Consider the following 27,205-nt stretch of genomic DNA (forward strand, 5'->3'; position numbering starts at 1 on the left):
TATTTTGCACTTTGAGCGGCGGTCTTTGTTCTAGGTATATGATAAATAAAATACTATATTCGTGTAGGTTCAATACTGTTTTAATTAATCGAGATGAATAAAATAAGAATATGCTTACTAGAGGCTCGCATAATATGAATTAATTCAGCTCCTTGAAAAATGTTGTGTTGAACCTACAATATTTAATATTCTCTTTCAAAATTATACTCTGATTGATAAAATGCCGCATTCCCCTTTAAGATCGAGACTTGACATAATTATAGAAAATGACCCTCACAATGACTTCGTGGAAGCACGCTTATTTCATAATATGCAAAAGCTTTTGTCTAGAGGTACATTATTTTTGTATTTGAAACCTTTAAAGGGGATTCGTTTAAAACTAAAACAAAAGGATAGTTTGACTATCTTAAATCAAATAATTGAATGCCACATTGTTAATGTTAGTGATACTTTAATAGTTTATTTAGTTATTGTTAGGAGTCATTATAAACAATGGGTTAAACTATTGACTTAACTCTCTTATTTTGTCCCCAAAAAAAGACCACCAGAACCTAGTTATGAAAGAAATGGTTGTTTATGTGTCAAAGAATACAAATGAATTTATCTGATATTTTTAAAATTTACAAAGAAATTTACATTATTACTATCAACATTATTCACCATTCTATCACTTTTAGATTGATATGGTACTAAATAAACGTTTCAATGTTTGAATGTAATTATCAAGTGCGTTGATTTATGGTAGGTTAGATGAAAAGAGCAGTCTACAAACTTTTGATGTAATAAATGTACATCCAAAAGATTCAGTAGGTTGCGTATCAATTATGTAACATTATTAACATTAAAATTGGCGCTGAAATTACTTTAAATTTGACACAATCGCATGTCAGTGGTATTGCAAAAAAGCATTTTGATGGTAGTATCTTTTAGTACGAGTAAGGTCTGAGCGTGGTGTATTCTTTACTGGATATTTATCACTAAGTATGTACCATAGATGTTTATAAAAAAAGACACCATGACAGTATAATAAACTGTAATTCCGGATGCCAGACTAAAGCAAAATAAACTATAATCATCATCATCGCTGTCATTGCCATCGTCATATTATCATTGTCACTACTACGGTGTTCCGTTTGGACAATCGTGATTTTTTATTTAGTCTGTACCCGCGATGCACGATGGTACGATGGATGAAAGTGCGATAACGCGATATCACCATGGTGAAAACGCGATGTTACATCGCGTTTACACCATCGTACCATCGCGATTTCACCATCGTACCTCCGCGTTTTCACCATCGTTCCATCGCATCATCGTTCCATGGTGAAAACGCGATGGCACAATGGTGAAAATGCGATGGGACGAACGTGAAAGGCGATGGTACGATGGTGAAAGCGCGATGGTACGATGGTGAAAACGCGATGGCACGATGGTGAAAACGCAATGGATTGATTGTATAAACACAATGGCGTGATGGTACGATGGCGAAAAAGAAGTGATACGATGGTGAAAACGCAATATAACATCACGTTTTCACCATCGTACCACGGTACTTTCGTGTTTTCATAATCGTACTGTTGTGTTTTAGTCATCGTGTCATCGTACCATCGTGCATCGCGGGTAAGGAGAAATAAAAAGTCACGATTGTTCAAACGGAACACTGTAAAGAACAACATATTGAACAACATATTGAACAACATGGGTTTGTGATCCTTAATGTATCTGCAAAATAGTTGATGTGTTTGAAGTTTGGCGTTATTTCAGGCATTCGCTTTCGTGTAAATAATTAAACATTTAATTTCATGCATGTATTTACGAAGCATCCTATGAACATTTTGCAGCAGTTATATACCTTCAAAATTATACCGTAAAAAATCAGCGTTTTCAAAAATTATAATGTTTACAATGTACAATGTTAGATGAATTTTGGTTCAATCTTGTTTCTAGCTGGGATAGTTGATCTGAAGCTAAACAGGGACGGATCCAGAAAATGGCCAACATATGAAACTATAATACTACAAATTTTAAACTTGCCATTCTTAACAATACACCTTTATTATTAACATTGATAACAGAAAAGGTATTTTTTCTAAAGTTCATAGCTATATCATTTGTTGTACGCCACTAATCGTCGCTATAAATTTGAGTAATATGATGTAAAGCGGCACGTTCCCTTCGGCAGGTTTTAAATCTAAAATACAGGAATATGATCAAAATCTGGCTAATTAAAAAGATAAAGTGCGTAGATATATAATCCATTATATAACAGTAACTTTTTTGTCGAAATGTTATAAAATGTTGTCTTTTTATGTTTTTTTTTTCAGCTCTCCAACCACAACAATTAACAATAGAAAATGTATATTCCGGACAGATACCCCTTCTGCAACCTATTGAGTGCACATTTCACACCCCCCTCCACCCCACACACACACGACAAGGACACTATTTAATAAATAGCCTCCCCAACTCAACTCAACATTCCGGCCAAAACTTGTTATATCAAAGAATAAAATGGTTATGTATATATAGTTGTAATACAGTTATAGTAATAATTATATGTCAGTTGCTAACATGGGTCTGTATACAACAATGGAAAAATGCATGATATTCACAGTCCCTACATCTAAAGTTCCTTTCTAAGCAAGTAACATAATTATAAAGGACCATTGTATGAAATATCTATGTAAAAGTGAGTGAGTGAGTGAGTGAGTGAGTGAGTGAGTGAGTGAGTGAGTGAGTGAGTGAGTTGGTGAGTTGGTGAGTGAGTGAGTGAGTTTAATTATAGTGACCTTGTGCATATATCAATTCACATGCATGATAAGAATACATACAAAGATACCTGGCCCTTATAAGTCACCTTATTATTTTCATTTTTTTCAGAGCACAAGTACTATGGATTGAAAATTGTGTGACACAATTTTTGACAGCAGGGGATAAGACTAAAGTTTGATTTTGAACATGTCTGCAGAAGTACACATATTTACATTTATACAGCACTTAATCATTTGCTGATGACTTAAACAAGAATATTTTGATTGAGATTTTCAAGTGTGTTCTTTGTCCAAAGTGATATTTACTGTCATACAAAGATTTTCTTTGTTTCAGATGATAAATATATTTTCATTCATTTTTCGAAATGATGAGACATCATTTTCAGATGTGAGGGAAAGTGTAGCAGATGTGAATTTTAACAAGTTATTAAATTCTTAACTTTTCATTATTTATCATTTTGTAAACATGATGGGCCTTTAAATCATTTAATTGTATCCGACGTGGTGAATATTTTAAGTTCGTAAAGGTGAGCAGTAATCAATATTTCCCACGGACTTTCCGTATTGTTGATTGGCTCTTTCGTCTGTCTCGTCCAATCGGAACTTGCGTTTCAATTGCTTGTGGTCACATGGTATAGCATTGCGGGAAAAGACGCCATGTTTAAAGTTCAGTTGAGTTGTTGTTAAATGATCGTATGTTGGTTAATATTAGTTTGTACAGATTTGATATAAATTTGATAGTTTGGATATAGGATTGAGCACAGTAGTTATTCACAGTGTGACAGTTGACAGTGAAGTGGAGTGTTTTGTCAGGGTACTTGTTTTACAAACAAGATCCAGAAAGTATTATATGGTATTGTACAGTCTTATACAGTGGTATACAGACCTGTGTGTAAATATTTGAATGGACCCACTGGTAAAATAAAGCAGAAATATACGTGAACCATATCGAGCCTTGGTTTTATGTATACCCCCAATCTGATAGAACTGCACTTTCCAGTACCATCCATTAACAGGCTCAATCAAACCGTGCTTGCAACATTTTCAATTTTCTCATTTTTGGTGTTCATTTTAGGAATTCAGTCCTTTATGTGAATGAGATTCGTGCAAGGAATTAATCTTGCTCTGCTATAACAACATTATATAGTTAGTGTAGAAGGAAATGATAATTGTAGAAAAATGTTTGACGCCATTTACGACGCACGACGCAGAGAAGGCAAATGGTCACCTCCGTTGTGGTAGGATAATAAGGAGCCAGCTTTCATTAACATAACCAGGATGCTGGTGAAAAAAGAAACCAAAAGTTCAATTTATACTCTCAGAGAAATAAATCAGATAGAGTAAGAACTGATTCAACAAAATTCTAATTCATTTCTTTCACTACCAACTAGCATCCTGTATTTTCAAAGGATAAAAAACAGTCAAAAGGTGATCAACTACTTTTCTACACTTTTTTCTACAGTTGTCGACCTACTTTTGTCAGGCGAGTACAAAATGGTCGAATTCAATAAAAATTGTCTTTTTATAACATTTTTTTTCCAGATTCTATTCCATATAATGCATTTCTTTAAAAAGTAAATTCACTTTGGTATTTATATGATGCTTATTTGATAATAAGGTTAAATGTTAAAGCGTATATTTCACAATAAAAATAGAAGTCTAGTTATTCTGGAACATATGATATGAAATTTTGTATATCTTGCATCAAAATTTAATGGTTTATAAATATTTCCGGATTCATCATACAGTAAAAAAAACCTTTAAAGTATATAAAGCTTTATCTATTGAAATTTTTCTTTTGTAAAATGTAAATACATTGTTTCATAATCGTATGATCGGTTTGCTGCTTTTTAAATTAAGGTTAACAATAGATAGTTAACAATAATTACGTCATGCGCCATATGCTCCAAAATAAATACGTGTATGTACAGTAACGATTTTTTCAAAATTCAAAATAACAAATAACAGGCTGCAGATATATAGCTTTTTTGTTGGTTGGTCGCAAAAACACAGGAAAGGTCAAATAGTGACTTTCCTAGGGTTTTCTCGGTGCATTATTTCAGGCATGAATGGCACATGATAAATCCAAAGTCCTTGTCGGCTTTCGAACCTACAACGGTTAGGGGCAAGTGGTTTGAAGTCAACGGCTTTAAAAACTCGGCCACGGCCGTCCATGCACGTTAGTAATGTCTTGCTTATACATATAAGTTAACGAGTATTAAACCTTTTCATGTTAAGAAAAACGTTACGTATTATATCCATTTTGTTCACAAATTGACGATATAGAAGAATACAATATAATTTGTACATATAATCATTTATTTATATAAAGAAATGTAAAGACTCACTTGAATTTTGAACTTCAGTTCTTTAGTAAAACGATAATCCTAACACATTGACTTTATGACATGTTAAATCGTTGTGAGCAGTTAAATCAAATCATATATACGTGTATGTATATTTACCATTAAAAGATATAAAAAAAACCTTTGAATTGTTTTTAATTTATTGAAACACTCTCAAACCAACCAGTACTAATTAATGAGTGTAAAGTTTCATGCTCAAGGAGACAACGGCTTGTCCCTGAATGGGTTTGAACCCACGCGGCCAAGAATCGTCAGATTTACAAGTCCGACGTGGGTTCATACATAAGTAGGTGTCTAAACCATATTAGACATATCGTATATATTCATATCACTGATAATAATACTTTATTTCCGATTTAAATAAGGTCATGTTGTAGGTCGTACTATTAACTATTGATATTATTCTATAATTTTTTCTCTTTAAAATGGCATGCACGTTAAAAAAATCATAATTTTTATCTAAGGCATTTAAAAATGATTCATTTTGATTGGAACCATAAAATTACAAAAAAAGCAATTTGTAATTTTTTTCATCTTAAATGCATCTCTGCCACATTAAACAAGTCTAAAACCTTAAACATAATTGTATATTGGAGTTTCCATTACATAACTGTGCTCTAACGGTTTTATGCTTCACTTGACACAGATATTAATTCCCGTGAACATGCTGAAGTGGGACAGCTTGATGAAGATAACCTTACTATATAAATATCAGTTTTAAAACTGGATTGCCAAGATATTGTCAATGTCTATTTCTATGATGTATTGTGCTGCAATCGATTGCATGATTAAAAATCGCGCAATTGTTCTACCAGCAACCAACTGATCTACTTGCTGTGTTTATAATTTACGTCAATATTTACAAAATAGAACGTTTAGAATTACAGTAGGATAAAAATTACAAATACTTTACTTAGATGTATTTTTGTCGGACAAGACATATATAAACGCATCAGCCTCTGATGAAATGTTATCTTTTGATGACATTTTTTTTTCAAAAACACACAAACTACAATGTGTGGGATAGTAGCTTTAATTTTAATAAGAAATAACTTCCACATTTGTTTCCTAAAAGCCCAAGTCAATTATTAACTTTATAATTAGGTGTACATTCAAATGTTTATTTACATTTGCACTGTCGATCGCATTCATCCAGTGCTGTGATCCTCTCATGATTAACTGTTAACTGAAAAATGTATCCTTATATACAACTAAAACTCTAAAAACAAATCACACTTTTCATCCATTTTTTCTAACACTCAAATAACTGAATTCATAACCCTACTTGCACTGTAGTTTAGCTTTTATTAATCAAAGCACAGAAGGCGCTGAATTTGTTTGGGTCTCAGAATTTCAGAAAGGTGAAGGCTATGAGATTATAAACCAATTTGTTTTTGTAATGTGCCACCAATGATTTCCAGCGTATTAATTGTAGTAAATTGGCTGTATGACTAATTTAAACACTGATATTCAATCCAATGTTTATTTGACTTAAACAATTAGAAGAAAAGAATGAATTGCCTTAACTGGGATTTGAAATCCAGACCTCTCGCTTCCTAAGTGAGCGCGCAAACCTCTCGGCCACGGTGAAGTTATTAGTTAACAGTTTGAAGAAAACTATATTATTCTATATAAGTGTTTGTAACGACGCTAACTGTTGTTTAACACAGATGTAAATAATCATGGAGCTTACTATAAGCACGTATATCTATAAAGAATATTAGAAATCTTCGACCATTCGGGAATTATTTTGCTTTAAAATTAATGCTCCTGTCATTTGACCATCTTTACGCAGTGATCTCCCCTGAATGTATCGGCGTTAGTTTACATATAAAGGGAAGAAACCGCTTCAAAAAAGCGGACTACTTTCGGCACTTGCAATTAACAGCATTAGAGTCTGAAATTTCGCTACCATTATTTGTTTGGTCTGACGACTCAAACAAACTTAACCAATCGCACGTATATCAAGTAACTGTTTAAGAAAATGGTGCTTTCAACAAATGAAAATGTGGTAGCGTCAAATATTGTTGTCAGACATCTTTATTATCATCACACTGTATGAGCTGCATTAATTATCATTTTGTCAGTTTGAATACCGGGCATTTCTTTCATAAGAAGTCTAAATTCAGTTCCCGTTTTCACAAAGTCTGCAAAATATTTCGGTAGTGGTTTGTCGTCTAAGATAACAAATCCTATCATCGTACCTTTCGGGATATAAGACAAAAGTTTAACCAGTAATTTATCTGCTATAATGTCATTATCTGCGTATAATGCTCGTATGATACACTCGTTCTTTGATTTCATGTGACAACTTGCATACCCGACTATTTTGTTATCACACAGTGCAACAAAACTGTATTTATCGGATCCGAAATACCATGCACGCAACACCTTCTCCCGCGAATAAGGATATATTTTCTGATCATATACAAGTAACGCCGGCAAGTGTTCATTTGTCAAAGGTTCGCAGATGTATGAGGAGTCTCCAGAAATGTCAGATTCAACATTAGCTATCTTTCCTTTGTAGCCTTTTACAGTAAATTCCTCGTAGACTAATCCCTGCTTTTTATACCATTCCTTCATTTCTGAAACACTATCGAGTACAACAATTTTATTACCCGCAGTTTCTAACATCGCATTCCATAATTTTCTCCCGATTCCTTTACCTCTCATATCTTTCCTTACAATGAACAAATTCACGTACATTATGTCGGGCACCATGTTGAAACAACCAATAAAACCTGGAAATGAAATTAAGTATAATCAATAACTTTTATTCATTTTTTTATTAGAAATGTAAAATACAACAGGGTTTTTATTCGAAAACGTTTTATCCGTGTCCGTTTTATCGACAATTAATTAAATATCCGACAAATTATAATCATAATCAAAACACTGAATGTACTGATGGGGAGGCTATGACAGAATGTTTCAGACTTATAATTTCCTTTCTTTTTGCTTAAAATGTGCTGTTAAATAAGAAGATATGCACATTGCGGCATTTATCGTTCAACCATTCATATATATGGTTAATATGGTTGACTATTCATTTTGTTAATAATTGAGGTCTACATTAGGATTGTTAATCATTCAAATTTTGAAAAACCTAAAAACCATTCATAAATGACATACCAGCAGGTATGACGACTGTTCATTATAAGATCATAATACCATTTTACAACTGACGGTTCCTTATCAAAACATTCTAGGACTGTTCATCATAAATACTTTATGTCATTTTAATATCATTGAATGATAATAACAACTGCAAGTTAAGCAACATTTTATTTGAACATAAAAGAATTTGCTTGTCTGGGCGGGTATAAAGTTCTGAATTTTCAGATCTTTATCCTATGGCGTATTTTTATGCCCAGATAAAACATAATAACATTTTATTGTGTACTATTTCTAGTCATAACAAAATCTAAAGGTGCACTGTATAATTTATATACCGGCTTTAATAAAAGCCCAATTACAACTTACTCATTTGTTTGTTTTTATTTATTATGTTTAACAAGCTTCGCAAATTCTAGAACCTCGTTTTATTGGACCACTTGCTGGCCATAAAAATTATACATATTTATATAGTATTAATATTCATGCTCTACGGACAGAAAGTTGTCTTAAATCACGTTTCAGAAAATTATTCCCATTTCATTACTCGACGGCTTCGGATAATATTAAAGCTAAATATTTCTTGAAAAAAATACATATCTGCAAAGCTTATTCAAAGCTAATGTATAATAGGTTAAGTAACACGATGATTATAAAGGCTATAAATTTGTAAGTTTCAAATCATACACTGGTCTTACTTGTATCAAGTTTGAAGCATTATATGTGTTCAAAGTATAGTTTAGAAGTAACATTTGTTTTGTTTTGTTTGTATAATTTCGATATTTTGTGCCATATTTCTATTGCAATAAATCAAAACCATATAGCTTAGATTAGTAAATGTAATACAAAGACCAGTGTATAGAAGAGAATTGAAAGTATACTATGTAATAGATACTGACAATGTCTCTCCCGTGATTGCAAGCCTAATACATACACGAAGTATTTCTTATTATTATATATTTGAATGTAGAATCTCTAAAAAAGTAAATAACTTGTAAATTAAATATATAATCAATGGTAACCATTATAATAATGAAAGAAAAGAAAAACTTGCAGTCACGTCATCTTGCTATGTAATTATTTATTTACTTATGCATACATGTTATTGTATATATTATGAATGCTTGTACATGACTCTTTTGAGAGTTAATTTGCAAAATAAAGATTCTTCTTCTTCTTCTTCTTCAAAATTGAATCAACCTAAGTGAAAATTGATCAGGAAGTTATATCTTCTTTTTTACCGCCAACACTCAACACCAACTTATGGTAGTTAATCGATAGATTTTAAACCTCACTAGCTTGAAATATATACTGCGGAAAATCTGTTGTTAACAGGGTGTGCGGTTATTACGTAGGGTTTTCCTTGTCGACCATTTGCCGCAAATAGATGAGAAACATCGCAGCGTCAGTGCTATGAATGGTGTTATAAATAGCTTGTTTTGGAGGTTTTTGTGGAAACTTCTCCAAATCCTTCCAGAGGTATGCACGTCGCGGAGAAGGCACACGGCAGGTCAAGGTCAAGTCATCTCAAGTACCAGAGGTGATTGGTTGACCTGTCGTAACTTACTCTCGTCTCCTTTACCACTAACGAACGAAGAATGGGCTACCAGGAAGATTCTGCTTGAAAAAGACGTCCCCGATGCTATAATCTCGGACATATGGTTATTCCGGCGCCGAGAATAAATGAACTTAAAACACACACTCTTGTTGAAAACAAAACAAACAAAAAACAACAACATATTTTCTGTAGTAATTTTTCAAGTGTTGTAAAATGAAAACGAAATTCGTCTTATGCCGCCAATTTTTTTTAGAACACAAACATATAAGTTCTTTTTATTTGATTTATTCAAATAATCATTAATCACTTCAGCGCGCGCAAATATCGTTTTCAAATTATAATTTCGTAAGATATGTTGATGAATTTCCGATGCTCGGCTGTAAGTCATTCGTATATATATGCGTTTTTTGTGTTTTTTTTTAAAGCTTCTTATTCTTTAATATTTTTATGTATCTCATAATCTGTATTGAAAATTTTATTACACATGGACTATCAAATTATGATTCGTTGCCCTAGAATTGAATAAACTTTCTAATTACACAATACGGGGTCATTCATTTGATTGAAGACTGATCTTTGCGTCTTTCTCTGAAATAATTATTTCCTTGTTAAAACATATTTGACCACATATTTCTGTCATTTAACTGTTCACTTTACTTCCGATTTTTGTTGTACCGAAACACATGTTTCTATTTGTGTTTTCTATTCGAATCTATAATCAGTTTAATGGGATCACCACCGGGTAAACGACTACTAGGTACTTTGGTCATGTTTTTTACCCCAAATATTTGAATGTTTCTATTGGGATTAAAATGAGCGTAGATAACTAAACGACTGGTTGTATAAATCCCTGACCTGTCTGATTGTAATTATGAGATTAGTGGATATATTAAGACTTTCACTACAAAATATTCCTAAACAAAAGAGCACATGTTTAAATTTATTCCTTTACAAATAAAAGATCAGAGTAGGGATCTGTCAATTGCCAGACATATTTTTAAAAAATACTTTTATGTTAAAAGTTTGATTAATAAATTATGTAAGATGAAAATGTAAGTATTGCTTTTTTATTTTGCTAATATTAAATGTAATCTTGTGGTGAAATTTTGTCGGAGGGTCCTTACGGATTTTGTAGTTAAATAGTTTTTTTCCGGCGATACATGGTTTAAGAATAAAATGTTTTCAAACTGTATGTTCATCACCATTAGTGAATTTTTAGTTAAATGTATGCAAAATATTTACTAACAGTTATATGATATAGCGGTTTATGAGCGTTTTCCGCGTACGGCCTCCTAAGGTGTACTAATAAGTTAGTTTTCCTTAGTTATCACGCAAGCCTGATCCATGTCTCTGATGTAAGCGACAGTTTACCATTATTTGTCTTTAAAAAAATATTAAGGACTATTAATGGTTTATAACAACAAAAAAGAACATGCATGATATTGAGACTACGGTGCTGCAACGTTCTAGTTAATGACCCGTCATAAACAGTTGGTCGCTGCGTAGTAATTGGAAAATTGTTATCAAAAATAATAAAGAATATTTGCCACCTAATTAAAGCATTTACCTATAAATTTTCATTTATGCTTTTTTGTTTAAAAAATATTGATAAAGTTATTATATAGAAGGGTTTTCATACCAGAACTATTTATTACAAACGTACGTATGCCTAAACCTGATTACCGCGGCAGTATGACGTCACGGAGTAGTGATTTTGAAAAAATAACAAACAAAAATCCAGAATTTTTCAGAGAATTATTATCTTTACAATTGCAGATATGAAATAAAAGAATGAAAATATTTTCATATTGTAAATGTCTGTGATGAGTGATGAGTCAGCTTAGAAAAAATGAAGGTACTATTTTTTTACCTGATTACCGCGGCAGTAAGATTTGACGGGTAGTATTAACATTGGTGAGGCATAGCCTCCCCAAAAAGGACTAAATTTCATTATTTTTGAATTATATTTAACTCATCTAAACTTTAAACTACACATAGATATCAAAATTTAAGTTATTATTTAGGACAGTGATATTTAGGTGAATCTGCTTAATTTATACTACGAATGCCCTCATTACCACAACATCATCTATTACGTGCAAGCTTCCAGTCGGGTATTGTATATATATTGTAGAATAATGTACTTATAATTCATTTATGTTATCACTATAGCAAGTCTATACTTCCCACGATTACCGCCTAAATGTATGCAGCTCCAAGCACTTGGAATTAGTAAATTAAACAGTCAAGACACACTTTGTGTTAGTTGTTTATACAATGAATTAGATGCCATTATAATATTATGGAATATTGTCTAGAAAAAGTACCAAATATTACATATATGACGCCGTGTCATAGTATATTTTGAAAGATTTAATAATAGAATTACTCTGGAATAATTTTCTTGTCACAAAGTTTAATAATACTTCAGTACTAATACTTCAGTACTTAGAAGTATTCAACATACAACACTGTATTGAAATATTGAGATCGGTGTTCGTCGTAAAAAGTAATTTTCATGCAAAATATACGTATTTGTTGTTTGATTTAATATCTACATACCAACAGGTTTTCCGGTATCATCTTCAGCAACAAGCAATCCCTCAGGGTCGACCATCATAGTTGCCCTACAGTCGATTTCAGAAAATCCCCAACCTTCTGATCGTGTAAATTCCAACAAGACATTGATGTCTTCATATGTGTGTGGACGTATACACGCCATTTTCTTTTCTATTTTCTCTTATTTCGTATAGACATAAAGCAATATCCGCATGTGAATGGATAAATGTTGCACCTTTCGTTTTCATAACACATTTTATCAGGTTTTGAGATATAAACACACGTTATCTTGTGATAAAGTTTGTCGACTATACTACTCCGTAAACAAACGAAAATGAAATACAGTAAACATATTTTATCTGTATGGTATTACACATTGATTTCACTAAAGAAAACACTTTAAATGAATTTGTCATAGTTGACAATCAGAATATTTCAACTTTGAGAGTTATTTATTGGATAGAAAATAGAGAGATACATTTAATTTAGTTAAATTCACTGGTTTATTATAAATGAACGTGATTTAGAGAGGATCGTCTGTTAAAATTCATTTTTAACGTAGTGATTTCACTTTCTGTAGGGCGTGCATACAATGTTTACCCAGAAAGTGAAAAAATATGTGTCTATACGCAATTTCAAAAAATCCACTTAATTTACTTAATGTACTTAATATACACAAAAACATATCTTTGATCAACCAGGGTAAAAACTACTCTTGGTGTGCATGCATTTTGTAGGTCGGCCTTTAGACCAAGCGAGACCCTTGGACAGGAGGACATAATGTGAGAGGAAGCAAAAACCGAGTTTTGCATTTGTTATCGTTTGATGGTTGGCTGCAATATGTTATATTTAATACATCATAAAGAAAATAAAACAAGAACAAGTAAATAATAATAACAATAATGATAATAATAATAACAATAATAATAATAACAACAATAATGATAATTATATCATTTTGTTTTCAAAATTGTTGTTTGATAGTTTTTTTTTTTGCCTGAATTCACATTTACATCATCTGGTAGTGACTTCACTACTAAACACATCTTGACTTTATTTAAAATTGAGGTAGTCTCTGAATGATTTGACAAAAAGACCTGACACAATATTTCCCGAAATAACAGCATGATCACACGACTTGACATTTACTTAGTTATATACCAAAGAAGATATCAGTCAAAATATCTATTTTCATTGTAGACCGAATATTGGTAAAATCATTAGTAATTTTATATTCAATAGGAATAAATATATCAGGGTCGTTTATATGGCTACAACTTAGTCGCACGTAAATATAAAAGGGATTATAAAGATATTTCTAAATATTCTTTTGTATTCATAGTACTATGCTTTTAATAAATATGACGGAGTGAAAATCACACTACAAAATCAAAATCGAATTTACATTTTTACTTATTATTTATCTTATACAAATATGTAACAAACATATACTTTATGAATATACAGTTATCCAGAAGTAATTAACTGCATATTCCGTATTATGTCATTGTCATAAGAGCTCTACATGGCACGTAATGAAACTCTGATATTATCATTTACATTTTCCGTTCAAAGTATTCTTTTTTAAAATATCTTTTACATCATTGTTATCCTTTTTGCAGGGTTAAAAAAGAAGGGTCAAAATGGGAGAGAGGGGTGGGGCTAGGGTTGAAGAAATTCTTACCGTTAACGACAATTTAATAACGTAGACATCACAAAACAAATAACTTTAGAGACATTTGAAGGTACGCAGATGGGTACCGCCTTAGAACGGTCAGTGGTAGTTACACCACTGGGGAGGTTAAACCGGTTTTAGGCGCGCCAATCCTCACTCTTATCCCCAATATGTTCCTATATGACAATACAGTGTAAATAAAATTAAACCCCGCCAAGTGAAATTAAGCCTTATCATTTTGCAGTGTCATCAACAAGGTTCCAAGTCCAGTCACTATTCGGCGATTTTAGTCAAATGTTCAAAATTTAATATATATATTATTAATGTTATTTGATGGTTATACCACATGATAGGCTTAAATTTGATGAGGCTCCACATTTTCAAATGTTGTAATGCCTTGATTGCTTGATGTCAGGTTGTAAACTTTAAGTTTTGAGTTTATTGTTATGTAAAATCTTGGCCATCGGCTCAAATACACATTATAATATCAAGAAGATGTACATCTGATTGTGTCAACATCTGATTGTGTCAGAAGTTATTAAATACAAAACATGAGCATATAATATTCAACATTGTACAACAAGGTAGATAATAATACATATTACATAGCCATTAATGTAAGATACGTCGTATCAAGTTCTGAAAATGAAAAATTAAACGAAAAAACCCTATAAATGCATAAAAAAATAACAAAACCCAATTACAATTGTTAACAAAGACGCATGTTTCTGGAGAAAACAATTTTGTCAATTTCTATCAATATGAAACATGAAACTCCATACAATAAACATTTATGCACATGTACGTAATTGTCCAGAAAAAACCTATAGAAACCAAATGAATTCCTATCAATATTCAACAAGTTTGGTTACATACAATGCTAAACTTTTTAATGTAGGATATGTATGCATAATGTTGCACCGTTTGTTTACATAATACATTTTATCAGGTTTTGAGATATGAATTAAACATGTTATGTCATAGTGTCATTACAAAAAGACTTCGACACATTTTTTGAAGAGCTTTTGAAAAAGACAAAAATTTATTTCAGGATATTTTTTAGTAAACTGCTTAAAGCCAAAAATGTAGTTAAACTGAACGTACAATATTTCACAAATAATGACAATTTTCTTTCCATTATTCGAATATTTGCCGTCTTTAAACGATATCAGCTTAAAGGAAAAATAATTCTAATTTAAGAATATTTGTAAGCCGGTACTGTAGAGTTGTAATACCCGTAACAGTTGCCAAGAATACGCAGCCACGTCATGTTAAAAGGCTTTGGAATCAACATATCAACATTGACGTCCTGTGTATAAAAAATGCTGAAACTATTGGTACAAAATAAACAGAATCTAATCTAAAATATTGGTAATTTTTCGCTGGGAAATTATCAAAAGGCTACTTGAAAGTTCCAAAATTGCCGCATTATACCTTAAATGCTTACTATGTTATTTTTCCTTGTCTTTTAGTCTGTAAATTTGTCTGATGTTCATTTAAATGTAACTAAATTTAATGTAATTTTTGTAGACGATGAGCTATGCTGTAGTCTAAAACGAAATAAATGTTCTGTTGTATATTTTTCTTCGCAACTTCTGAATATTTTAGTTGAAAAGACCCTGAACTAAAAGGAACCATACATGAATAAGAATATGTCAATTTTAGACGATACTTTATTTATAAGTATAAAAAAATACCGTTCACGCCCCCTAGCACCGGCTTGTATCATTTAACATTAAATGTTAAAACTTGGAAGTCAGTCACTGAGACATAATCAGAGAACAACTGTTATAAAAATTAATGACATGCCATATTGTTTAACAGGTACACGTTTCAAAGGCTAAACTCCAAAAATAAAAATGCCACTACTTGTTTAGAAAATGTTGTAAAACAACTTTGATAATTGCTTTGGAAGTCAATGGTTATTGTTGAAAGAGATTGGTTCTTTGGAAATTACTGTTTGCTTGAAAAGAGATTGGTTGCTCTGGAAGTCAATGGTTGCAATGTAAGTGATTGGTTTCTACGGTAAGTATCTTCCCCATTGCCTCTAGTTTTTATTTCTTTGATTTACCCCCCCCTTCCCCCGGTCTCCTGTCCCCTTCCCCTTTGTGGGCCTATTATTATTTTCTTTGAATTCCTAATCAGTTACAAATTAATTATCATTTAATGATTAACGTCTCGTTTCCCTGTCCTTTTTGTGTTTGGGGTCCGCCTGGGCTCCTTGCCGTTGTTCTTGTTGCTGGGTCCATGGGGGGGGGGGGGGGTTGCGTTCATTGAACGCCGCCTTTCCTTGTTGATCTTGTTTTTCATATTTTAAGGTCAACTTTTGGTTACTATGTAATAGAACGAAATAGAATATCTAAAGGAAGTCCAAAACGGCAAATTGTTCAGATGGGGGCAATGGGCGTGGACGGTAACTGCACTTTTCAGTACCGTCCATTAACAGGCTCAATCAAACCAAGCTTGCAGCATTTCAATTTTCTCGCTTTTGGGGGTTCTTTAGGAATTCAGATTTCTCTATGTGAATGATCTTCGTGCAAGGAATTAATTTTGCAACGCTATAACAACATTTATATAGTTAGTGTAGAGGAAAATGATAAATTTAAAAAACAAATATTTAACGCCATTCATGACACACGATAGATACAGAGATAGCAAATGATCACCTCTGCTGTGATAGGATAATTAGGAGGCAGCTTTCATTAACATAACCAGGATGCTGGTGAAAAAAAGAAACCAAAAGTTCGATTTACTAGTATTCTCTCAGAGAAATAAAACAGATAGAGTAAGAACAGATTCAACAAAATTCTAATCCCCGTGTCTGTCCTGTCAGCTTAACATCTGATTCCAGCTCCCTTTTCCAGGTGTTTCTTGGTCGTCCCCGTTTTCTCTTTCCTTGGGGTGTCCATGTTTGTGTCTGCCTTGTGATGCTACTTCTCGGCTTTTGTAGGGTATGTCCTAGCCAACCCTACCTTCTTCTCCGAATCTCTTCTTCAACTGGACACTGGTTGGTCTTTCTCCATAACTCCTTATTACTGATGGTTTCAGGCCAGCGGATGGAAAGGATTCGACGAAGACATTGGTTGACAAATGTCTGGATCTTATGGTTGGTGGCTTTGGTAAATCTGCAGGTTTCTGCACCATACAGGAGGACTGATTTAACATTAGAGTTAAAAAGTCGAAGCTTGGTGTTCTTGCTTATGACTCCTGAATTCCAGATGCTTCTTAGCTGGATAAATGCTCTTTTTGCTTTGCCGATTCTGGTCTTGACATCAGCATCTGAACCTCCTTGCTTATCCACTATACTGACAAGGTATGTGAATGATTCTATCTCTTCTAGCGGCTCTCCATTTAGATTTATTGGCTCATTTTTGGTGGTATTAGCTTTTAGGACCTTGGTCTTTCCTCTGTGAATGTTGAGTCCTATTAAAACTGATGTGTTAAGCAGTTCTGGGGACTTTTCTTGCATCTGTTGGTGATTGTGCGACAGGAGTGCTAAATCATCCGCAAAATCCAAATCATCCAGTTGTTTCCAGAGTGCCCATTGTATTCCGTTTCTCTTTTCCCTTTTTATGGACTTCATGATCCAGTCGATGGCAAGAAGAAACAAAAATGGTGATATCAAACATCCTTGCTTCACCCCGGTCTTGACTCTGAAGCTCTCTGTCAGTTACCCTCCGTGTATTTCTTTGCAGGACATTCCTTCAAATGAGTTTCTGATCAGTTTTACAAAGTTTTGAGGCACTCCATAATGTCTAAGCAGTTTCCATAACATCTCTCTGTCCAGACTGTCGAAAGCTTTCTCATAATCCACAAAATTTATGTAGAGTGGAGAATTCCATTCTATGGACTGCTCTATAATGATGCGATAATTAAGGTTAAATAGTTAACAATAATTACGTCATGCGCCATATGCTCCAAAATAAATACGTGTATATACAGTTACGACTTTTTCAAAATTCAAAATAACAAATAACAGGCTGAAGATATTATAGCTTTTTTTGTTGGTTTGGTTTTACGTCGCAAAAACACAGGAAGGGTCAAATGGTGAATTTCCTAGGGTTTTCTCGGTGCATTATATAGGCATGAATGGCACATGAAAAATCCAAAGTCCTTGTCGGCTCGCGAACCTAAAGCGATAAGGTGCAAGTGGTTTGAAGTCAACGGCTTTAAACACTCGGCCACGGACGTCCATGCACGTTTAAGTAATGTATTGATTATACATATAATTTAACGAGTATAAAACCTTTTCATGGTATAAGAAAAACGTTACTTTAATATCCATTTTGTTCACAAATTGACAATATAGAAGAATACAATATAATTTGTACATGTAATCATTTATTTATATAACAAAATGTAAAGACTCACTTGAATTTTGAACTTGAGTTCGTTAATGATTTTTTTGAGCTGATGGGATATTAGTCTTAGTAAAACGATACATCCTAATACAATGACTTTATACATGTTAAATCGTTGTATTTACAATTAAAAGATATGAAAAACCTACCAACCGTTTTTAATTTATACGAATTTGATTGAGTTTGATTGTGTTGTTAACTGTAAGCATCAAACTGTAAGCTTATTGAAACACTCTCGAATCTGTTCCAGGAACCAACCAGTACTAAGCAATGAGTGCAAAGTTTCTTGCTTAAGGAGACAGACAACGGCTTGGCCCTGACGAGTGTTGAACCCACGCGGCCAAGCATCGTTAGATTACTAGTCCTACGCAGGTTCATACATAAGAAACTGCCTAAGCCATATTAGATATATCGTATTTATTCATAGCACTGATAATAATACTTAATTTCCGTAATAAATAAGGTCAAGTTGTTGTTCGTACTATAAACTGTAAATATTATACTTTGTTTTTTTCTTCTTTAAATTTACATGCACGATAATAAAAAACCCAAAAATCATAATTTTGGTCTAAGGCATTCAAAAATGATTCATTTTGATTGGAACCATAAAATTACGAAAAAAGCAATTTGTGCAATTTTTCAACTTTAACGCATCTCTGCCACATAAAACAAGTCTTAAAACATAAACATAATTGTTTACAATTATTTAATATTGCAGTTTCCATTAGATAACTGTGCTCTAACGGTTTTATGTTTCACTTGACACAAATATAAACACCCTTTAATCACACCCGTGAACATGTTGGAGTAGGACAGCTTGATGTTTATAACATTACTATATAAATATCAGTTTTAAAACCGGATTGCCAAGATATTTTGTTATGTCTATATACACATTATATGATGTATTGTGCAGCAATCGATTGCAGGATTAAAAAAACGGACAATTTATACCAGCAACCAACTGATCTACTTGCAACCACTTAATGTGTGTGTTTACAATTTACGTCAATATTTACAAAATACAACGTTAAGAATAACAGCAGGATAAACATTGTAAATTCTTTACTTAGATGTATTTTCGTAGGACAAAACATGTATTAATAATCTAGTCCCATATAAATGTACAAGTCTGTGGTGAAATTTTATCTTTCGATGACATTTTATTTCAAAAACACACAAACTACAATGTGTGGTGTAGTATTTTTATAAGAAGTAACTTCCACATTGGTTTCCTAAAAAACCCAAGTCAATAAGTTTATAATTAAGTCTGCATTCAAATGTTTATTCACATTTGCACTGTCGATCCCATTCACCCCGTGCTGTGATGCTCTTATGATTAACTGTTAGGAAAAATAGTATCCTTATACTACTAAAACTCTAAAAACAAATCACAATTTTCATGCATTTTTTCTAACTCTCAAATAAATAAATAAATTCATAACCCTAATTGCACTGTAGGCAGAAGATATGTTTAGCTTTTACTTAATTTCTTACTTAGTGTCTAAGTCAAATGTTGGGAAAAAACATAATTTCACTCTAAATGAAACTAACCAGTCGCACATATATCAAGTTGTTGTATAACAAACGAAAACGTAGTAGCGTCAAATAATGTTGGCAGACATCTTTGTTATCGTCAAACTGCACGACCTGCATTAATTATCATTTTGTCAGTTTGAATACCGGGCATTTCTTTCATAAGAAGTCTAAATTCAGTTCCCGTATTCACAAAGTCTGAAAAATATTTCGGTAGTGGTTTGTCGTCCAAGATAACAAATCTTATCAAGGTACCTTTCGGGATATTAGACAAAAGTTTTACCAGTAATCTATCTGCTATAATGTCATTATCTGCGTATAATGCTCGTATGAAACATTCATTATCTGATTTCATGTGATAATTTGCATACCCGACTATTTTGTTATCACACAGTGCTACAAAACTGTACTTATCGGATCCGAAGTACCATGCCAATAACACCTTGTCCCTCGAATAAGGATATATTTTCTGATCATATACAAGTAACGCCGACAAGTGTTCATTTGTTAAAGGTACGCAGATGTATGAGGAGTCTGCAGAAATGACAGTTTCAACATTAGGTATCTTTCCTTTGTAGCAATTTACAGTAAATTCCTCCCTCGTAAACTAATCCCTGCTTTTTATACCATTCCCTCATTTCTGAAACACTATCGAGTCCAACAATTTTATTACCCGCAGTTTCTAACATCGCATTCCATAATTTTCTCCTGATTCCTTTACCTCTCATATCTTTCCATACACGTACATTATATCGGACACCATGTTAAAACAACCAATAAAACCTGGAAATGAAATTTAGAATAATCAATAACTTTTAAACATTTTTTATCAGAAATGTATATACAACTATTTTTTTTATTCGAATACGTTTTATCCGTGTAAGAAAGTCCTCATGTCGACAATTGATTAAATATCCGACAAATTATAATCATAAAAAGGACTTAATTTCATTATTTTTGAATTATATTTAACTTGTGTAAACTAATTCATCTTAATTTTAAACTACACATAGATATCAAAATTTAAGTTATGATTTAGGACATTGATATTTAGATGAATCTGCTTAATTTAACTACGAATGCCCTCATTACCACGGCATCATCTATTACGTGCAAGCTTCCAGTCGGGTATGGTATATATATGACGCAGTTTCATAGTATATTTTAAAAGATTTAATAATAGAATTACTCTGGATAGATTTTCTTGTCACAAAGTTTAATAATACTTCAGTTATTAGAAGTATTCACCATACAACACTGTTTTGAAATATTGAGATCGGTGTTCGTCGTAAAAAGTAATTTTCATGCCCAATATACATATTTGTTGTTTGATTTAATATCTACTTATTTTGTATAGACATAAAGCAATTTCCGTATGTGTATGAATAAATGTTGCAACGTTTGCTTTCATAACACATTTTATCAGATTTTGAGATATAAGCAAACTCGTGTGCAGACGATTTTTTTATTGAATGATCGTAGTACAGTTTATCGACTATACTACTCCGTAAAAAACTCAACGAAAATGAAATACAGTAAACATGTTTTATATTTTTGGCATTCACATTGATTTCAACAATGAAGCTACTTGAGATTTGTTTTCTTTTAACCTGAATTAAAAAATTATATGTTAAGCATAGTGAGGTAAAGAAGAATTGAATTGGAGAATCTTACTATGACAAACAGGTCCAAATGTACATCTCATAAGAGTATAATAGCTAAATGAAGATTGGAATTTTCTTTAACTTTATACACTAATTACACTAAAATTACACTAAAAATGAATTTGTAATAGTTGACAATCAGAATATTTCTACTTTGAGAGTTATTTATTGGATGGAAAATTGATCGATACATTAGTTAATTAGATTGATTTATTACAAATGAACGCGTTTTAGTTAAAATTCATTATCAACGTAGTAGTATAACTTTCTGTAGGTCGTGCCCCGACATACAATGTTTACCAAGAAAGTGAAAAAAATATGTGTCTATACGCAATTTCAAAAAATCTACTTATTTTATTTAATGTTCTTGATATACGCAAAAACTCTTCTTTGATCAACCAGAGTAAATACTATACTATTCTTTGTGTGCATGCATTTTGTAAGTCGGCCTTTATACCAATGGGACCCTTGAACTGGAGCTAGGAATAATGTGAGAGGATGCAAATACCGAGTTTTGCATTCTTTTTCGAGGGTTGGAAGCAATATCTAATATTATTTTATCAAACAGAAAAGAGAACACGAACAAGAAAATAATAATAATAATAATAATAATAATAAGACCATTTTGTTTTCATACTTCTTGTTTGATTTTTGGTAGTTTTTTGCCTGCGTTCAGATTCACATGATCTGGTAGTGACGTCACTACCGAACACGTAACGACTGTATGTGTACAATAAAGGTAGTCTCTGAATGATTTTGCAAAAAGACATCAAACAATATTTCCCCGAAATAATAACATGATCACATGATACTATCAAACTGTAGGCAAATAAAAAAAGACATGATACTGATTTTAACTTAAGGGTTACTATAACTGTATTCCTATAAATGTTCGCGAATACAGTATTTCACGTTTTTCCCAACGTCGGCATTTTCGCGGATACAAACATTCGCGGATTCCGCGAAAATTAAGTCGTAACGGCATAAAGAGGCTACGTTTGTGATACATGTATTCGCCTGTTGGGTTATTTTAATTTATTTTTTAATCCCTTTTCATCTATAGACTAGTTGAACACAGACAGTTGTTCCGTGAACATTTTTATCTTATTTCCTTACATTTTTCATTATGTGATTAAGTAAGATATAGTCACATCCGTTAGCTTTTATCCTCATCATAATCAGAATCATAACTGACTTTATTTTCAAAATGTCGATACGTTTTTTTACACAGTATCGGACTGAACATCGCTTATATTATAACAACATAACAGCTGCTTATCAATGTAGCACTTGATCGCTATTGTAATTTTAACAAAGGATTACACCTATTACAAGCAAAAAAAGTCCAAGTCATTCAATGTACGCAAACTGTAAATGCTTTTGTATAAGTCGTGACTACCGAATAGCGTCAGTAAGCATGATAATTATTATCAATAGACAATTTATTTTCTTCAGGGTTAAAACAGGTATCCATAACATACATACATATTTCTTTACACATTTCTATAACACCTGCGTTTATATGTTGTTTTTTTTGTGTAATAAGATTATAATAAATATTCTGCATGTTTATGTTTATATTTGGTTGAAGCTAGAAATGTTCGCGGATTTGTTATAAGTTACATATTCTCAGTATGGACATATACTTTTTCAATGCCATAATATCGCACAAATGATTTGAACATCTGAAACGCGCCAGTGATTTCGTAAAAGGTAATGGCAAAGCAATCGATAAGTATTGTTTAATTTTCAATAAAAATTTAAATGAAGTATATGTGTCACATCGCACCGCCTCCGTGATCGAGGGGTTAGAGTCGATGACATCTAATCTAGTTACCGCTCTGGCGTGGGTTCCATCCCCGGGAGATGCTTTGGTAGTTAAGCGCGGAGGAAGGTAGTCTAGTACTGGTGTAACTCTCCAGGATCGATGGTTAGGAAACTACCCGCCTATATGACTGAAATACTGTTGGAAAAAGGCGTTAAATCAAACAAACAAACATATGTGTCACATCTCGTAGCGGAATGTAACAGAATACCGGATCTAAAACCATCTGGAGCATCTTCAATAATATCAAAATGATTTATTCGTTTATCTAACCATCCGTAAATAATGTTCAAAAATATTTTGTTAATAACATCCATTAATGAAATCCCTCTATAATTCTATCAACCGATTTATACAGAGGAATTATGATGCTTTGACGCCATGCGTCTGGGACATTTCCTGTAATATAAGGATTTATGAGGAAGTAAAACACTTTTTCTTAAACAGCTAATATAGGTTCTTTGTGAAGCTGAATGAAGTTTTTGTTTGATTAACCGTAAAATATAAAAACGCCTACAATAAACTAATGAAAATGTTACAGGCGCGGTTAGTCTGTTCATGGACAGTTTTGGAAAGAGCAAATTACTGCCAACGCCGACTATCACCGGCTTAAGCAGAATTCAAGGTTTTATAGGACAGTTAGTAATATGCATGATATGACATTTGTCAATGTTTAAAGTCATCTTCCATTCCTGCTCGCCAGATTATCAGAGTCCACACTGGCAGATTCTACTCTCCTTCTTATGACCAGCCAAAAAGGCAAAATCTTGATCTGACTGTGCCTTGAAGTTTATTTATGTACAGCAAAAGCAGGAGGGGTCCAAGGAGAAATTTCCATGTGGAAAGACTAACAGCACTGGTACTTTATTCCAAAAATTTCCATCTTGTATAATATATCTCCAGTACTGTCAGCATAAACGCTGAAGGATGCGACTTTCTGAGATGATTCATGCAGCAAACTGTTATTAGTTGTCATGAAAACAGAAATTCTTTGGAATATTTGAATAAAAATAGAACCTTCTCGTCATTTTCTTAAGGTTAAAGAAATGAAACAAAACTTAGAATCGTGATACACAGAACTGGCGAAATTACGTTCGTAACGTGATAAAGAGTTTTCTGTTGGATTTCGAAATTATGCATGGTGGTATGAATCTTTGTCGTATAGACGGCTCTCTTTTTCCACATCGGACTCCAAATAAAAGAGTACACACATTCCACCTTCTTTGTAAACTTGGAAAACAGGCCATTCTTGATGTCTTTAAAACAATATCTCGAGTGGTTCAATGTTTGATAAATTTTCTAACAAAAGGAAACTTACGAGGGCCATCCAGAAATTAATGAGAGTAACGTAATTACGTAAAAAATACAAGTGTTACCCACAATATCTCTTTATAGTCCCCACGGATGCTATGATCGACTCCCATCCTTTTGGCAGATCCCAAACTCCCATTCCTAGGCAACCTTTGTTGATGTCCCTAATGACCGCGTTCACGGAGGCATATAGTTCATTCAAATCGTCATATCGGACTCCTCGTAGTGGTTCTTTAAGCTTTGGAAACAGGCCATAGTCGGGAGGACTAAAGTCTGGCGAATATGGCGGATGTTTAAGAACTTCCCAGTGGTACCGCTCAAAACAAGTCCCTAACAACGCCGAACTTGTGCGGCGTGGTTTTATCATGTGCAATTAATGGCGTTTACTGTAGGAATAGAGAAAATAAGAACCCCTAAAGAAAGTCCAAAACGGCAAATTGAAAATGTTGCAGACTCGGTTTGATTGAGCATATTCGTGGACGGTAGTGTCAAATGCAAACTACCGTCCACCCCACCCACCTAGTACCGGCTTAAGCAAATTCATTATTATAAAATTAAATCGGTGAAATTTTGAATTAAGAAACATCCGCAGATATGTTCATATGGCAGTTATCATGGAACCTTAAATGTGACACGTATGTGTCATTCCATGAAAAGCGGCTTATGGTCCCCAAGTAACAGAAAGCGTGTCACATAAACGAGAAAACAATAGGCGGAATTAAAAAACTAGAAATGTGTCATCATGCCACGGATGCCCCCGCATGCAGCCAAAATTTCAAATGTTATAATATTTAGTTCCAAATTTGTTTGCACAAATTATTTTTTTCATTCTATGTTCAAAGCCCTTAAAACTTTTCAATGTTAACACAAACCATTTTTATACAATGTTCAAGGCACTGAAATTATTCAGTCTTAACCTTTTAAAAATAGCATATTGCATATTTGTAGCCAACATAATGGCTATATACATTTCCACAAAAGTATGAGTGCTGAAACTGAAAGTTCAAAATTTTTCCAACATTCAGGAAAGATAAGTTTGTTTAAAATCATTGAACCACGACCAAATTCAAACTTAAACTGCTTATTCCTAAGATGTATCTATATTATTTTCAAAGTGAAAGGGACATAACTCTGCCAAAAAATCATCGAACCATGACCAAATTCCAACTTGACCTGCGCATTCCTTTGACATATCCATATGTCAATTTTGAGTTGAATATATAACACTGTTGGGTTGATAATGAACAGAAACTGTAAATTTCATATCATTTTCAAAGTGAAAGGGGCATTACTCTGCCAAAAATCATTGAACCATGACCAGATTCGAACTTAGTCTGCGCATTCCAAAAACATATGTCAAATTTGAGTTGAATGTGTAATATTGTTGGGGAGATAATAAACGGAAACTGAAAATTTCATATTATTTTTAAAGTGAAAGGGGCATAACTCTGCCAAAAATCATCGAACCATGACCAAATTTGAAATTGACCTGCGCATTTCTTTGACGTATCAATATGTCAAATTTGAGCTGAATGTTTAATACTGTTGGGGAGATAATAAACAGAAACTGAAAATTTCATATTATTTTCAAAGTAAAAGGGGCATAACTCTGCCAAAAATCATCGAACCATGACCAAATTTAAACTTGGCCTGCGCATTCCTTTGAGGTATCGATATGTCAAGTTTGAGCTAAATGTGTTGTACGATTGGGGAGATAATGAACGGAAACTGGAAATTTCATATTTTTTCAAAGTGAAAGGGGCCTAACTCTGCCAAAAATCATTGAACCATGACCAAATTTGAACTTGACCTGCGCATTTCTTTGACGTATCCATATGTCAAGTTTGAGTTGAATGTGTTGTACCATTGGGGAGTTAATGAATGGAAACTGAAAATTTCATATTATTTTCAAAGTAAAAGGGGCATAACTCTGCCAGAAATCATTGAACCATGACCAAATTTGAACTTGACCTGTATTTTCTCATGACATATCAATATGTCAAGTTTGAGTTGAATGTGTTGTACCGTTGGGGAGTTAATGAATGGAAACTGAAAATTTCATATTATTTTCAAAGTAAAAGGGGCATAACTCTGTCAAAAATCATCGAACCATGACCAATTTCGAACTTGACCTGTATTTTCTCATGACATATCCATATGTCAATTTGTTTGGGAGATAATGAACGGAAACTGAAAATTTCATATTATTTTCAATGTAAAAGGGGCATAACTCTGCCAAAAATCATCGAACCATGACCAATTTCGAACTTGACCTTCATTTTCTCATGACATATCCATATGTCAAATTTGAGTTCAATATGTGCAAGGGTTATTAAGATAATGAACGGAAACTGATGATGACAGAAGGACGGAAGGACGGAATGACAGAATGACGGAATGACGGAATGACGGAACAGGGTAACACTATATGCCCCTGCCATTATATGGCGGGGGCATAAAAATGT

The 27,205-nt window shown here is 33.0% G+C and overlaps 1 protein-coding gene across 2 annotated transcripts in view; it reads right to left on the reverse strand.

The window, feature by feature from the left end:
• The window catches only part of LOC132721056 (neuronal acetylcholine receptor subunit alpha-7-like), a 29,552-nt gene extending 16,870 nt beyond the window's left edge, over positions 1–12,682 (reverse strand). The window contains exons 1-2 of one of the 2 annotated variants that reach the window (XM_060705307.1): positions 12,372–12,682; positions 4,756–7,878 (exon numbers count right to left, since the gene is read on the reverse strand). In XM_060705307.1, coding sequence (XP_060561290.1) covers positions 7,187–7,878; positions 12,372–12,531 — 852 coding nt within the window. In that variant the 5' untranslated portion in view covers positions 12,532–12,682 and the 3' untranslated portion in view covers positions 4,756–7,186. Of the gene's footprint in view, positions 1–4,755; positions 7,879–12,371 lie in introns of those variants that run through there. The other variant, XM_060705306.1, reaches the window with a different exon arrangement.
• Between the last annotated feature and the right edge of the window lie 14,523 nt (positions 12,683–27,205).

Source organism: Ruditapes philippinarum, unplaced genomic scaffold (genome assembly GCF_026571515.1).
Source record: "Ruditapes philippinarum isolate M1 unplaced genomic scaffold, ASM2657151v2 ctg1846_1_1_1_1, whole genome shotgun sequence".
NCBI lineage: Eukaryota > Metazoa > Mollusca > Bivalvia > Venerida > Veneridae > Ruditapes > Ruditapes philippinarum.